The 16723-nt window shown below is 42.2% G+C and overlaps 1 protein-coding gene across 1 annotated transcript in view; it reads left to right on the forward strand.

Annotated features, from left to right (window-relative positions):
* Positions 1 to 16723, forward strand: part of PLXNC1 (plexin C1) — a 70741-nt gene that overhangs the window by 27181 nt on the left and 26837 nt on the right. Inside the window, exons 10-17 of the mRNA XM_065839188.2 lie at positions 4323 to 4462; positions 5575 to 5754; positions 7062 to 7149; positions 8042 to 8248; positions 8361 to 8552; positions 12006 to 12105; positions 12761 to 12862; positions 13240 to 13343. Of these exons, the coding sequence (XP_065695260.1) occupies positions 4323 to 4462; positions 5575 to 5754; positions 7062 to 7149; positions 8042 to 8248; positions 8361 to 8552; positions 12006 to 12105; positions 12761 to 12862; positions 13240 to 13343 (1113 nt within the window). The remainder of the gene's footprint in view (positions 1 to 4322; positions 4463 to 5574; positions 5755 to 7061; positions 7150 to 8041; positions 8249 to 8360; positions 8553 to 12005; positions 12106 to 12760; positions 12863 to 13239; positions 13344 to 16723) is intronic.

A 16723-nucleotide genomic window follows, 5' to 3' on the forward strand; every position in this document is an offset into this window, starting at 1 on the left:
CAGGCATGGAGACAGTGAACACTGTAATACTCATGTGCCTACCTCTAGATGCAGATTTTACTGATTTTTGCTCTAAATGCCAAATACTGTGTTTAGGCACTCTGCAGGAGCCACCATGCTGAGGACTCAGATGTATAAGCTGTCCAACAACAACAACAAAAGGAGAACATCTCAGACTTAATCTCTTATCTAAACCTAAATGCATGTTTGAATTTTGCTTTGACAAACAACTTTGTGAAACTAGGTTTTAGAGTCTCAAACCTCTTTCTCACTTTATGCAGCCAGATCACAAGTTCTCCTGAAACATGGCTGCGAGGGGAGCAGAAGCAGGGGCAGGATGTGCCACCCTGTTTCTGCATAACAGACAAGTGACTAGAAGATGCATCCAGGAACTAAAATACCTGAATGTTAGTAAATCCTTGGTTCACACTTGCAGAAAAAATTTCCTTCCAGGCTATAGACAAAACTGGAGGTGGAGCTACTCTCCATCCATCCTGCTCCAGCTGGATCGCTGGAAAGGAAGCAGTGTCACTCATGCCAAAGAGCCTTCTGAATCTGGCTGTTGAGTTCTCTATTGAAATCATATAGACTGTATGTGACCATAGAGTCTATACAATTTGCCCTTTAACCATGAGGTTGTCCCTTCATTCTTTATGGTGCTAAAGTTATTTCATCTTTTCATAAAACTGAGTGATTTTGGCATCAGTGGTTGCTTATGACATGCAGGTGTTAGGAAAGAAATGAGTAGTGGAGAGAAATTTGACTGATGAGTAAGTACTTAGAGATTTGCTGCCTACAGTTTTTGGTTTCTGCTTTTCTGTGAGTGATAACACAGTTGGTATAAATAGCGACTGTATTCTTATCTCTAAATGTTTCTTAGAACTACCCAAACTTTTACCTGTGAAAACAAGAGTTACCTCTTAAATTCAGCTGTTCAGCTGAGGTTTCTCAAACTTAATCACAAAATCCATTTTGTTTTTCACAGAGATGAGTGGGTTTGTAATACTTCTGAGCATTAATATTCTGGATTTGGTTTGTGTATAAAGCATTAACGGCTGGTGAAAGAACAGAGGAAATTCTTTGCTCTGCCTCCAAGTGCATTAATTTGACATTGGTAAATAGTTGGAATTGCCTGGGAGATGGCTTTCTTCCACACGCCTTATCGTGGAAAGACAGTGATGGACAAGGCAGTGAAAGCACTAGAGGCAGTCCAAAGGCAGATGTTTATTTAAAAGTGATTGATCCATTCAGGGGGCTTGAAATTGCATTTGAAATCCTGCTCCCCTTTGACTGTTCGTGCTTTAAGAACTTATTGGAGGACTGAGAAAGAGGATTTGTGTTTTCCCACAACCCCAGCCGAGCATTTAGATTAATACACTTTTTTTTTTTTTCCAGTGGCAGCCCCAGCCCTCCTCCCGACTCCAGCTGCTGGTTTCCATCCACGCGCCTTCCCCCTTCCTTGCGCCAGAGCAGCAGTTTTAGCAGTTTTGCCAGTGCGCTTGGCTGGGGAACTGATGGGGCTGGAAACAACCCCTGTCTTTCGGCAGGTTGTTTTTCATCTGGGCCAGTTCTCCTATCCAGTTCTTTGCATGGCCTCAGGGCCCTGTGCTAGCGCTACAGGAGAGGCTGTGCTGGAGCAGGGACGAGCTCCCCAGGGGTGGCAGAGGCTGCTGAACCTGGGCCACTGCCAGGTATCTGGGTGCGATCTGCAGCCATGCTAACCACACCTCCGAGGATGTGGCTGCCACTGTTGATGCAGCCCCAGGGAAGCCTTGGGCTGCTGATGGGGCTGGGGGCTACAGCTCAGAAATGTGGAGCTCTATTGAAGTTGACAGGGCTGTGCTGATTTACATTACTTGCGGACCTGGCGCAAGCTTGCTGTGTGTCTCTGCATGTTTACGCTGCTTTCATCGCATGCCTCACAACTAGTGATTTTTATAAATATCCTACTGCCTCTCTGCTGTCTCCTTTCCCTCTTGCTGCCGGGCATCTCTCCCCCCGCCATGCAGTGACTGGAAGGTCAGCAGCTCTCTGGCGCTGGGGAAATAAGCACCACAGACCCCAGCGAAGATGCTTGGTCCCTCCTGCATTCCGTGAGGAAATTCACAGGTTTTTTTGCTGCTGAGGAAGGTGTCAGGGAGCATGGTGGTCAGGCTGGGAAGCAGACTCGGGAGCTTGCCTCAGAGCTGCGAGTGACTGCTCTGGCACCATGAGTCCAAGGCAGGAAGGCATGATTTCAGGGAAGGCTGAAACTTTCAGAATAAACCATTCTTACCACTGTTTCTTCTTGGTGTAAGAAAAGAAAAAAGGCTAGCTAAGCTAAGGCACAAGTCCTAAGCACCACAGCGCGCTACAGTGTGGTGCCACAGCCCTGGGGCATCTCCATCTGTTTGTCTGATACTGTGCTATTCCTGTGCTTCACAGCTCCCTGCTGGTTACCAGTGAGAGCCCTGAAGGAGTATTTTACTCCTTTCTGTAGTATTTGGCCTCTGGATTTGTGAGAGGACATTGACTGTCCTTGGTGTACTGAAGGCTGGTCAGAAACAGAGAGACAGGACACAGGTGGAGAAAAGCAGTGGTGCTTCGTTGGGTTTAATTTCTCAGATTTCTGCTTCAGTTGTGTTCTGCTTGCATACTAACGGTTAAACTAATCCCCATGTCAGGGTGGAGTGAATTTCTCTCCTCAGGCTGTTGTCAGGGGTTTCCTTTGCCCTCCTCCATTATCCATACCAGAGGTCATCTTGGAGGCCCTTTTGCAAGCCCTCTGGCCCCAGCCTTTGCACTCCCAAGACACAAGTTGTGGCTTTCCATCAGTTGTGACAGGTCTCACATTTTCTCCAGAGCATTCTGGCATTCAGCGGGCTGTGGTAGCATGTGGGGACAAATGTGCCAGGGATCTTTCTGAAATGGGCAAATACTGTGTTTGTAGTGGATGGAGATGCGACCCCAGTGGTCCCCCCAGGCTGCCAGACCCAATGTTTGGTGCTACTCTGGGTGCATGAAAAGATACATGGAGAGAAAAACCCTGTGGGAAGGACTTTTTTTTCACAGTGAGGGTGGTGAAACACTGGCACAGGTTGCCCAGAGAGGTGGTAGATGCCCCATCCCTGCAGACATTCAAGGCCAGGCTGGACGGGGCTCTGAGCAACCTGATCCAGTTGAAGATGTCCCTGCTCATTGCAGGGGGTTGGACTAGATGACCTTTGAAGTTCTCTTCCAACCCAAACTATTCTATGATTTTATGATTCTATAACTTTCTAAGAGATTTTGCAGCAGTGCCCTTCTCAGAGTTGGGAAGGCTGAACTGCTCAGTGGATGCGTCCACAGGTGAACAGCAGAAATCAGGATACGCACAATACTCTAAAAACACACATTAAGCTTTTTTATAGGCAGTCTAAAAGCAAGCTAGAAATTGTTTGCCTGAGAAGGTCCCAAACAGTTTGTGGTTTCACATGAGTATTTTCCTGGTTTTTTGAATGTTTTCAGTTTGTTGTCTGAAAGATACACAGAGAGGAAACTGTCTTTGTGATTGTAAAACTGGAGAAGCAACAAAACTGGTTAAACATGAGATGCTGTCAAATGCATCGAGTAAATACACAAGGGAAAAATCTCTCTTCTTGCTTGGTAGTGTTGGTGAGTTAGAGTAAGTAAATATAGAGATACACAAAGAAAAGCACAGTTTAAAAATTGGCCACGTTTCTGCAAGACTGACAGCATCAGAGCAAATTAGGATTATTCTTAAATGCTGGAAAATAGATTTATAAACTACTTCACGTCAAAATGGGATGCTAAAAAATCCCCACAGTTGTGTTGTATCTTTAGCTCTATGTATGACTTTGAAAAGACTTTCTAGCAAAGCTAATTCTGGGACTGTTTCTCAACTTTTCGTTCTAGGATTTGACCCTGCTTCCCCTTCTCAGGTCACAAGAGATGCCTTCATTTGTTTCTCTGATCTCTTGTAGTGACAGCACCATAGGGTTTCTCTGGCATTGTTGCATAGTTCTTCAAGGGTCACACAAAATGTATCATTTCAAGCTGTGTTTTTATGATACTTACCTTCCAGTGTGTCAGATTGTGATTCTTTTGGGCAACTTTGTTACAAGATAAACCGAAATATGAAACACGTAGGTAAAATAGCTTGTAAAGAAGTTGTGATTGACAGTACTTCACAGGATCAAGCTTAAAAAGGCTTGTAATTAATAAGAAAAATGTATCCCAGTGCCCTAAAACCCGCATTCCTAAGTGGCGGTTGTTTTTGCAGCTGTTGTTTAACTGCCTAGCCTTTTTATAACCAGATTTTGTTTTGCTTTGTTTCCTAATAGCATATCAGCATTCATTCCATTGAACCTTTGTGGATTTCCACATTAGGCAAAAGTGAAATAACAGTCAAAGGAGAAAACTTCACACGTGCATCAGGCATAAAATTGATACTGACTGGAATCACTGGCTGTAAACCAGACATGTGAGTTAAGCTCTGAAAAATAATATCATTTACTTTGCATGGTGAAAATTATGCCTGTTTTGCTGTAGCACTAGAGTTTTGTGAACAGTTGTTATGGGCCTCTCCTCAGCAGAGGGGCGATGCTCTGCGCTCCTTTAGTTACACTTCTACTTTAAACTGCCAAAGGATGGAAATGAATTTGGTGCCTGGGTGCAATACAAGGGATAGGTGGGTAGGTGGGCAGCTCTTAGTATTAGTTAGGACAGTTCTGTACCTGTGGTCCTCTGTGTCTTGCAGCAGGCAACAAGAAGTTAGGTCACAGGAAACCTCAACTTTGTTTGGCTCTCATCTGCTTCAAAATATCCCCCATATATTCTACAATTCTGCTTGTGAAAGCACAGACACCATGCCAGGGAAGGGAATCTCTCATGCAACAGCATGTGCTTTTTTCTGTTGATGATTGCACAGTGTAACCCTCTAGATAATTAGGCTATCTTATTCTGAATCAGTCGTTTTCAGGTGCAGCTGCAATGGCTGTCTGTGATTAACAAGCCCATATTACATAGCTAGCACTTGAAAAAGTAGACATATGGTACAGTTCAATTTTTAGTTCGACCATTAATTACTTGGGGACCACAGAAAACAAAAGAAGAGAAGGGTGGAGAGAAGGAAAGGAGAGAGAGAAAGTACATGGAGACAGAGAGGAAGGAGAGAAAGGGAGAGAGGGGGCAAAGAGAGAAGGACAGAAAAAAACAGAAGAAAAGGAAACCAAAGATTCTCATTCTTGACTAGCTAATGTGTTGGTAACACAGAAAAACACACAGCAAAGCACACAGTTTACACAGCAAAATCACACATTGCATTAGCCTCATCCCAAGGCCATAAGAGCAATATCTGTACCATCTTCTGTGATTGTTATGACACATGGCAACTTGATTCAACAGATGCCCTACTTTGTGTTTTCAACTCCCTGCTCACTCTTTCCACTTCCATCTAGCAGCTTAAAAAGAAACTCATTCCTCTTTTCTCCTCATCCTTTGCTTTAGGTTATAGGCTTCATGTAGTAACACCAATGAGTGGTATAGTGGCATAGGTGTGTGTTTCAGCATCTGACTGTTTTCTTTCTCCTCTAGCATTAAAGTTAGAAACGTGCTAAATGATACGCAAATGACATTTGCTCTCCCACCAACACGTAAAGAGGCCAAAAGTATTTGTATACAGGCTGACGGAAAAAAGTGTTCGCCACCAATGACCCTGCATTACGTTTCACTGCCATCATGTTTTAGAATCACACCAAATACCTCCTGGATCAGGTAAATTTGTCTTTCTGTACTTTTAATGTATTTATTAAAATGTAGTCCCATTGAGCTGATATGAGCCTCCTTCCTTGGCCAGACTGCAGCTGCTCTAAACTTGGATGACTGCTGTAACCTGTTGTGGAGGATTAATTTATGACAGTGAAATTGATTTGACATTTAATGTGCAGATAGGGTCATGATAGCTGCAAGATGGGTTCTATGTTCTGCAGGATTCAGTAAACTCCTTCCTGCCCACCCCAGGTCTACTTGGTAGAAGTCAAAAATAGTCTCTTTATACTGAAGCTGAATCAAAATATGGGTAGCATGCATAAATTCAAACTCCATTTAACTTTGCTCTCTTGATAGTAATATATCCTTCACCTCTGAAACAGTATAAAGTATGAGTGAATTGGAAATGAAGTGAAAATAATCACCGTGGCAGTGATGTGCACTGACTTGCTTTAGGACTGGGTTTCTTAAAGCCAAAAGGGCCCTTTTCCAGCCTCTGCTGTGTTCCATGGAAGATTCAGCTCCGGCCGAAACTTACAGGGTGGTTTTAAGATATTCTCAGACACAGCTTTCCAACTGTCCCTCTGCCTGCACAGTTTTTACCCACTTTCACATTCTTAATCTGCTATCTTGGTGTCAAGCACTGACAAGCGTGGATTTGAGGTAATAAGTTGGGCTGGCAGCTGCAGCAGCTGAGCAGCCAGGACGCACACTCTCATCTCCAGGTGAGGGGCAGCTCAGGCAGCTGGAAATTAATAATACCTTAAGCCACTCCAACTGTGTGAGGCAGAGATTGCGAGGCAGAGCCCTCAGACACAAGCACCATTGTGTGTGCCGAGACAGATGGTCTGAACGCTCCCAAGAATGTTTCCCGTGAGGTGCCTGGCACGATTGGTTCGTCCTGAAGAAGGCGAGAATTAAGCACAGGCAGGACTGCTCCGGGGCAGAAAAATACCATGATGCTCTTTCTTCAAGACAGAATCTTAAATCACAATCTAGTTCTTCAGCTGCATGAATAGAAAACAAGGTGGAGAGTCCCTGAAAAGGAGTATGCATGTGTATGGTGACAAGTCATTTGGTTTTGTGGCAGCAAAAGCATTTACTGTTACATTATGAGGAAAGAATGGAACTTCACTGTACAGCTCAGATCATCTTGTCCTGCAGTTTGACTTTATTACATTGGCTGCTACCAAGGCAAAATGCACATGAGTAGTTTATTCACGGCTGAAGCCTTAATGCAGGACTTATCTGTGGGAAAACAGATAATATTAACCTCCCTTCCCGTACCCCTCCTCCCCGCTTTGTTTTTTCAGTGGTGGTCGCAAAATTACTACGATTGGTAGAAATTTTAATGTGGTGGACAGTGTGATTATTTCAGATGACCAGAGATCAAACCTCACCGTAAGTCTTAATCTCCTTTACAATATCAAACAGTGATCTCTTAAGGGATTAGGTTTTATTCCTAAGGTTTCAGGAGGATCTCAATGTTTTTCAAATACTTACAGGCATGCGTCAGTCACCCTACTGAAATAAATATGACCACTTGTGGGATTACAGTTGCACACATTCTCAGTACAGGATCGTGGATACGTATAAGCTGCTCTCCCACATAATTCCATGAGCCTTTTTTCTGTGCTATAGAGACTTGCTCCAAATTAATCCTTTTTGAACTTCCCTGGCCTCCATACACGGGTCTGTTGGAGGAGGGGATGATGTATTTCTCTCTGTCTTTGTGTTGAGAACACAAATGGTGCCACTGCCCCAGCAAAGGGCAGGAGACTGGAGCTGATATTGAGTCAAAACCCCTCCTCTGTGGCTCTGAGTTGGTGAGCTTGCAGCACAAAGACCAGAAAGGAGCAGCACCACCCCACGGAGTAACACACAGGGTGACTGCAGCAACCTCTCTCTATCAGGAGTTAAGCTGGGGAGAGCCAATGCCATGGGGTGCGGGAGAGTTTGTCCTGCTCTTCTCTTGTCACCTGCACTGAGGGGAAGGAAGGAGAAATCACTGTCACTATTCCTGTCTCGCTGCAGGAAATAGCTACCTTAGCAGCGTGCAATCAGCCTTAAAGCAGCGTGCAGAGTGTGTGATAAATGTGCTTAGAGGTAAATGCAGGCTCGTCACAGAAACTTTCCCAGGTGCTCTGCTTGCAGCCCTGATCACAGAGAGAGGTTTAGCAGGTATCTGTGTGAAGTCAGGAAGACGTTAAAATGCTTCTGAGTGCCTCTGTTTGTAATTGTACCCACTGTTGAGTGCTTAATGATTGTTACAGCTTTGCCGTTGCATTTCTAGGTCTCTAGGTGTCCTGGAAATGGGTCTGAATATCATTACTTAACACCAAGCCTGAGCCATGCAACAGAGGGTAAAGTTGTTGATATGATGTTAAAAGTGGAAACTACCTTTATACCATGTGTCAAATTACACTATCACCCTGACCCAGTGTTCATTAACTACCAGCTGCACACAGAGCTGGATCCTGATCTGGAATTAAAAATATATGTAAGTTTGAAAGTAATACATTATCATTCCTTATTTAAAATAGTCATTGGGGATCATTTTATTTCTTACAGTATTTAGTGACTGTTTATTATCTTAAATTTTTTCCCTCTAGAAAGAAAACGACAACTTGAATATTTCTAAAACGGAGGTAGAGGTTTATCTGTCATATATGAATGGTGCACAGACCAAAAAGATATTGTTCAGTGTCCAAAACATCACCAAAAAAACAGACCGTAGCACCATACTGTGCAAATTCAAAAGGGATGGAACAGAGAAGATTGACTTTTCCACAGTGAAAGTTTTTGTAAGTAGCGTTCCCTTTTGTTGCAATTTAACAATGCTTGAATGTTTATGCAAAACTAATAAAATGTAGCATTAGTGCTCTGGTCGTTAATACTCTTTTTAGAGGGAGGAACTGGATGCATTTTGTGTTCTCCTGGTACTTGGTAGGCCGGTTACATTCTTTGCACCTAAACCTGTCTGCCTAGCTTAAGCACGAGGAGCAGGATTGTGTCATCCCAATTCACTTTACCCCACTAAAGTAGATAAAGATCTTGAACAGTGTATGGGTATCACCACTGAGACAGAAGAGAAGGCATTTCTGGATGAAAAAGGGGGTGAAATTCAGTGTGCACCAGAATGCTATGAAGGAGGCCAGAATGCTGTGAGCATATGGCACAAAGCCAGCCCCAAATATAAGAACATTAGCATGGATATCAAAACTAAATGGCAGCTTAAGATATTTGCTCCATGAATAAGATGAAGATACGAATTTTTTAAAAAGCGATCATCACCATTCATGAGGAACAAAACTGATGCCAGACTCTTACTGCAGTGTATGGTGGTTTAAAACCAAAATAACTCTATTGACTTCAAGGCATATGGCTCATAGTAAAGATTAACGAAGCTATTCTCAATTTCATATCGCTGTTAACTGATCCCCCATCTGTGGATCCTGCCATCTAAGCCAGTTATGGCATGGAAAAGCCTTTCTGAGATTCGTATTGCATTTAAATATTAACGTTGCCTTGCAACATCACATGCTCATCCTGCAAGCTTCATAGGAGTGACTGTCATAGAAAGGTCACCACTTTGCTAATGTAAATCAAATGCAATAGTTATAATGTAACATTTTGCTTCTGGTACCTTGAAAACTACTTTTTCCAACATGAAGACAAATGTAAAAGCAGGAAATTATCACGTGTTTTCCGTCTTACACAGAAATCATCACAGAAGAAGTAGGGCCACTCTGAAGAAAGGATAAGCTGGGTGTAAAAGATAGGTATGGCCCAAGAATAAACATAACTCTTGCTTTAGTTTTCAGGAAGAAAGAGTATAGTGAGTGTGGGGTCAATAACAGGATGGTCAGTCTGAATGGAGGTATCAAAGCAGAAAATGCCATTCTTGTGACAGAAACAAGATTCAGATAGACCAACGGGCTCAGGACAGCTGGAACAGGATCATCCCCATCACAGCACTGAGAAAAAAACTGCCACATTATATTGTAGGCTTAGTAGGAAAGGTTTTAAATAAAACTGTAGAGTCAGGAGAGGTGCTGTATGACTGGAGAGTGGCAAATATAAAACTAGTATTTAAAAGGAAAAAAAAAGGGCAACTAGGCAAATGGAGGCTTGCTGATTTAATCCTAGCTCTGTGTAAAGCTTTGGAATAAATTTTGAATGAGGGACTCATGAAAGACCTGGAGGTAAATGGAAAATGGGATAATTTTCAACTCCTTTTTAATAAAAGCAGATTATGCCAGATATCTTTATTTAGGTAGATGAGTGATTGCCTCAACAAGAAAAGCAGCAGATCACATGTACCTAGAAGTCATTCACTAAACTACTTAACGTGCTGATTATGAAAATACTAGGGCTTAGAAAAACTCAATGCTGTGTATGGGGAGCTGACTCTGAGCAATGTTGATTTTAATATAGATATTATTGAGTATCGCTGGTGACTTGAGCACAAAAATCAGGGACACACTAATCATGTTTGCTGGTGACATGAAACTCAGAAGCATTACCAGTCCAGAGGAGGTTTTATAATGTCATGCAAGAAGAATGAAATTAATTTAGGAATAGGAATTGGGTGAATTTAGGTGTGTCTTATTTAGTCCATAATTCATAAACAAGAAAGAGATAAATACGTAAAGGAAATAGATGGTACCACTGAATGGGAAGTTTGTGATGAAGATTGAAGGTAATATAAATATGAGCAGAAAATTAAATGAATGCTTTGTCTCCGTTTTCAATAAGCAGGGATGAGTAACAGAAATTTCTGCTTTAGGAATGCTTTGGTTGGATATAACAAGTGGAGAAAGGCAGGTGAATTAGTCATGGGATGATTAATATATTTAGCCACCAATGCATTTCAGCCTTGGAAAAGTCAAATGGGATCCTAGGAAGGCTGATACTGAACATACTTTGTGTAGAAACTGTGAAAACATGTAAATGACTGAGGAAAAAAATTACGTTTGATGGAGGAAATATGTCTGCTTAGTCTTCTGTTCTTTGCAGCCTCAGAAATAGAAAAGCTGTGTCCTTCTAGCACTATGGGGTTTCTTTGCCTGCTCGTGTCCATGTCACCACAATGCGACTGTCCAGTTGGCAGTCCTCAGCTGCCCTGGCCACTCACCTCCTGTGAGAAGCCATGGACTGAACTCACCACATCTCTGTCTTCCCTGCTGTAACCAAAAATCATTTCAACCCAACTCTCCTTTTCAATTATCTCAGGCTCATTTCTATCTCTCGCACTTGGTGGTATTCTTTTTCTGTATCAAAGTGTATTTTTACTTCTAGTCTGTTTATAGGCTTAGCTACCCTTTATTTATGTGTTTTCATAGTCCTCTTTGAGATCCTCCTTTGTGAAATTTCTTCCGCCATAATTAGCACTGGTGAATGCCTCAGTTTTGCATCTGGCAGTCTTCAGCACTTTCATGTATTCCTAGGAATTAATGTCTGTCCTGCCTTTGACAAGCCCTGTGGCTGTTGAGGAATGTTGTACATAGGATCATAGAATCGTTTTGTTTGGAAGCAACCCTCAGGATCATTGAGTCCAGCGATAACCTAACTCTGGCACTAAACCATGTCCCTAAGAACCTCGTCTAAATGCCTTTTAAACCCTTCCAGGGGTGGTGACTCCACCACTTCCCTGTTCCAACACCTTTCTGTGAAGAAGTTTTTCCGCATATCCAATCTAAACCTCCCCTGGCACAACTTGAAGCCATTTCCTCTCATCCTATCACTTACAAATTGGGAGAAGAGACCAACACCCTCCATGCTACAACCTCCTTTCAGGTAGTTGTAGAGAGCGATCAGGTCTCCCCTCAGCGTCCTTCTCTCCAGGCTGAACAGCCCCCGTTCCCTCAGCCGCACATGTATTGTGTGTTGTATTGGTTCTTAAGTAGACCTTCAGGAACACCCTACATCCTGCATAAAGAGGTTGAAACTTCTGCAAAGAAATAGGGAAGAGGGCTGGGTGTCTATCAGAAATGTCACTTCCCTCGTTATCAGCTTGAGTATTACTTTTATGCTCAGCAGTGTAACACTGTGAGGGCAAAGGAATGTTTTTAACTATCAACATGTGCCTTCCTCAGTTCAAAATGCCAGAAGGTTTAGCAACAATTCTGAAGTGCATGTGGAGAACCAAAGTCCTTCATGTGCCTCAAATCCGTATTTTTTTAATACATTAAATGTCATTTTAAGCACTGATATAATACCTGTCTTCTGTTAACACAGACATCATTTTTCTTCAGGTCAAATTAGGAAACTTTGAGCATGAAGTCAAACCAACATCATCACACATATATTTATACGTTCTTATTTTGCTACCTATCATAGTGGGTGTCATTATAGGTAAGTACAATAATGTGTTTTCAGTTTTTGATTTGCTGAAGGGTATAATCATGACACAAAACCACATACACACACACATACAGGTTTGGCACTGTCACAAATGGTTTTCCCCTGTTCCCAGTAAGAGTGGACAAAGTTAACTCTGGTCTCGTTCTTTTGTTAGTTTGGGTTTCTTTTTAAAAAGTACATTACCTTTACAGGAACCATATCTCGTGCGTTTGCTCTGTCTAAATAAGCTTTAGAGAAATTAACAATTTGGAAATGGATTTCCTGTTCAAATGGACGGTTTTTCCTGTTTAATCAGTGCTACTTTAAGTAGGTTGCTGGTAGTTGAAGTGAGTTTTAGATTCTGTGTCTCAGTGTACAGGTTGTACATAGCAGAGGGTGTTGTACTTTCAAATAAAGTTGGATTGACAGTTCTAAGACCTTGTTACAAGGAACGGTTTTTATTAAACATGTGTGTTTAAATCCAGATAAGTGGGGCTCATGGGTACTAGCACACTGACAACAGTAGAAACAGTAATCCGCCTGGAGAGTACAAGTGTATATTAATCTTTCCGTTTCTTAAAATAATTTTAAAATATGACTTGTATAGGAGTTGTCTGTTCTGCTGTTTCTGTACTCAGAATATTTTTATTTTTTTTTGTCTTTTTAGTGGCATTTGCAGTTACTGGATACAAATCCAAAGAGTTAACTCGTAAACAGAGTCAGCAACTTGAACTGCTGGAATATGAGATTCGGAAAGAAATACGCGAGGGTAGGTCTAAAGAGCTTTGTAGAGCTTAAGTACAGTACAATTTCTGAACTGAAACTGTCAAGAAGCTCACATTATATAAACATTTTAATTTTATAGCTGTTAGAATATTTTTGTTTCGTGTCAGAGTTCCCCTTTAATGTTTGTGTGCACTGCGGTAGCAGATAGCACTGAGCTAATAGGACTGCATGTAATATTTCCTTCAACAGAACTGAAAAAGAATAAAGGATTGGTACTTTCCCACTTGTAAGAGTTTCAGCTAGAAAAACAACTCTCTGAAAACTGTTTTTTGAGGAACATCTACTGGGGCCAAATTATGTGAAGATGATGTTGTGTCAACTAAACTAACTCTCTGGGTGGGGAGGGGGGTTCTTTTTCAGGATTTGCTGAACTGCAGATGGATGAGTTAGACGTGGTGGATAGTTTTGGAACTGTTCCCTTCCTTGACTACAAACACTTTGCTCTTAGAACTTTCTTTCCGGAGGTAAATATTTACAAATCCTTCAGTTGTCAGCCCTGCCTAATAATGAAAAAGCTAGGACGATCAGGATTGGATAACTAAAGTGAATACTACATAGTAATTGCACATTGTTTTCACAAGAAACTTTTCTTACATCAAGAATTATGAAAGAACACTTAAGACTATACATCTCTATATTTAACCAAGCCTAACTGCTGTAGATAAAGCACCATTGTTGAATTTTCAAGGGTTGTGTGTGCATCCATTCCTTTTTTTTGCCCAGCCTCACTAAGCCTTTCAGGCCATACTAACTAAGCTATAATTTATCCATTGCTTTTTTTGTTCTCATGCCTTCACTTTCCATGCTATAGCTAATTAAAGTAACAGGCTAGCTGACATTGTGACACTTGCTAATTAGACTTGTGGGATGAGGAAATGGCTCTAAGGTCGTGCAGAATTTTTTCTTCAAGCTGCTGACAGAAATAATAAGACCTTGATTGAAAGGAGTGCAGGTCAAATGCTTAAAAATTACATAAGTACTTAAGTGTTGTCCATTTTAGAGGTGGATGTTTTCGTTGTTCTTTGGAGCAGTTTGTGCCACTGCATCGGAGGACCAAAGAGGCCTTCTCTGGAATATTTTACTTCTCTTGCTATTTTTTTACGTGTATGGCACATTATGGTGCTGATAAGTGCCTTTGCCACAGCTTTCAAAATCATATCATCATGTTAACCAGTGCTTACTGGCATTTACTAATTGGCAGAGGCTCCGATCTAAACTGGTGATATTCTGCTGTGTAACTGATACGACCAATCAATAGAAACCCTTGGTTAGTGCTGTGCTGTTGTAGGTTATAGCTGGTATCTATGTGAATTATCTACTAGTCTTCACGTGTTACTCATCAGTGCTGCGGCCTGGTCCTGCAGTCTGATCTGCACGCTACTTCACTTTATCGCCCTGTGTGATCCCACCGACAGCTCATTGCGATGAACATGTGATATTGCAGAATCAGGGCCTTTTTTTTGTACAATGCCTAATACCTGATGCTAAGGCAGAATAATATTTAACAACTACATACAAATAATATTTGTACTCTTTGGGTCCAGTTCTCACATCAAAGGAAACTGGGGATATCTCTTCCAGTCCTGCTGTGGTGCCCCCAGTCTAACTTGTATGGGGTCACTAAGAGGTTTGAAGAAAATGGACTAAGGAAACCTGATTTGCTGCATCTCTTTCCTTTCAGTTTGTTTTGTTGCCAGGCATATTAGCATTAAAATAATGTTTTTATTTTTAGGAACATATATTTTCCTAGTGATAGTCCCTGGTCAAAACAGTAACAATCTGTAGAAGCTGTCTGGGTGGAAATGCTTTGCTCTATGCAAATAAAAAGGAAAGAAAAACAGGCACAAAGCCTGCCACTGTTGCATTATATGAGGTCAGAAAGGGAAGGGCTCCTGTTTTACCTTGGTGAGTCTCATGCCACTGTGCATCCTGGAAATTATTCCAATTAGATTTTGTCTCGCTTTGAAATACTGATACCACAAAGGTAAACTTGCCACTATTATCTCTCTACAGACAATGGCATCAGGCAAGTTATTTAGCATATTGTCTACCAATTTTTCCTGCTGAATACTTACTGTTTACATTGTGGTAGTGTCCATACATACCGTGTGCTGTATGAATGTGGTAGAAGTGCAGTGCTCTAGTAAATGAATATTACACATTAACAGAAAATGTGATGGGATAGTAGATTGCAACCGTGTGTCAGAAGGGCTGACAGAAGGGTCGAAGTGACAGGCCACCACTTCCCTCACTAACCTCCTGTGTTTGAATGATGTCCGTATTGTACCCTTTCTGTTTTCCAGTGTGTTTGATGGACTTTGTCTCATCGAAGCTGTTTAAACACGAACGGCAAAACTGTTGACTGAGCATCTTCTGTAGTCAGTGCAGAGACAGGCAGCTCGAGAAAGTGATTCCTCCTAGTTGCTTGTGACATCTGTCTCAGAATGGGATGAGTTGCTTGAAGAGGGAGTCAGATACCTAAAATTAAGAGTGTTGGACCCCATCTTCATTTTGAGCTTCCTGCTGCTTCAATTTTCTATATTTAATCTGGCTTGCTGGCTTTTGTTTTGTGCTTAATGCTTGTAGGTGTTAAATGGATATTGCATCTATTCTTAAAATATTCCTTGTTCAGAAGCGTTTTTAACCTTTACTGTGGTTCTGGCTGTTTCTACTTGGGGGGCAAGGTGGGAGTGGGTTGCGAGGGGGTCCCCAGCACAACAAAGGCATGGATCTGTTGGAGAGGGTCCAGAGGAGGCCACAAAAATGGTCAGAGGGCTGGAATACCTCCCATATGAAGAAAACCTGAGGAAGTTGGGGTTGTTCAGCTGAAGAAGTCTCCAGGGAGACCTTATTGCAGCTATTCAGTATATAGGAGGCTTATAAGAAAGATGGAAAGAGACTTTTTACCAGGACCTGTAGTGACAGGATGAGGGGCAATGGTTTTAAACTGAAAGAGGATAGATTTAGATTGGATATAAGGAAGAAATTCTTTACAATGAGGTTGGTGAGACACTGGACCAGGCTGCCCGGAGAAGCTGTGGATGCCCCATCCCTGGAGGTGTTCAAGGTCAGGCTGGATGGGGCTTTAATCAACATGATGTACTGAAAGATGTCCCTGCCCATGGCAGGGGGTTGCCCTAGATGATCTTTGACGATCTCTTCTGACTCAAACTCTTCTTCGATTGTATGATCCTATAAGGAAAGTAGGGGCTGCCAGTATCACAGATAAAGCAGATGACAGTTAATATTACTAGTGTGAATTTGTTGCTCAAGTGTGCTGCTTTGGGAACATGCAGCTGTGTTGGGACTTTACAGGCTATAAGAGTCAGACAACAGGCATTGGCAAAGCATTTGACAACTGGGGGCTTCCTTTTCTTGTGAGAGCTTTTGCTCAGAATGGGTGTATGGTGGCACCTGTGCCTCTCTGCAGTCTGACAGCGTGGCCCTCCTGGAGAGTTCATCAGTGAACATTCATAATGTGCCTTGAAATGAATGGAGGCAGATGAACTCAAGTGTCACTGTGTTACAGACACCACCTATACCAAGGGCTATCATTGCTGTCCAGGAAGGATGCAGCCTGCAGCACCCATTGCACACCAGCACGTTTGCAGACGAGGGTGATAAACAGCTTTTCCTGCACAGTGGGAGTTGACTGCTATGCTAGTGCAGCTCAGCAGCACAGAGTGACACACACAGCAACACCGAAGTCAATACCAGGTCATCTTTGAGAGCTCACATTTCAGTGAACCTTGGCAGTACCTCTGCAGAAGTTATTGTGCAGAGCAGGGATGTCAAACTCATTTTCACCAGGGGCCACATCAGCCTTGTGGTTGCCTTCAAAGGC

Source organism: Patagioenas fasciata, chromosome 1 (genome assembly GCF_037038585.1).
Source record: "Patagioenas fasciata isolate bPatFas1 chromosome 1, bPatFas1.hap1, whole genome shotgun sequence".
Classification (NCBI taxonomy): Eukaryota; Metazoa; Chordata; class Aves; order Columbiformes; family Columbidae; genus Patagioenas; species Patagioenas fasciata.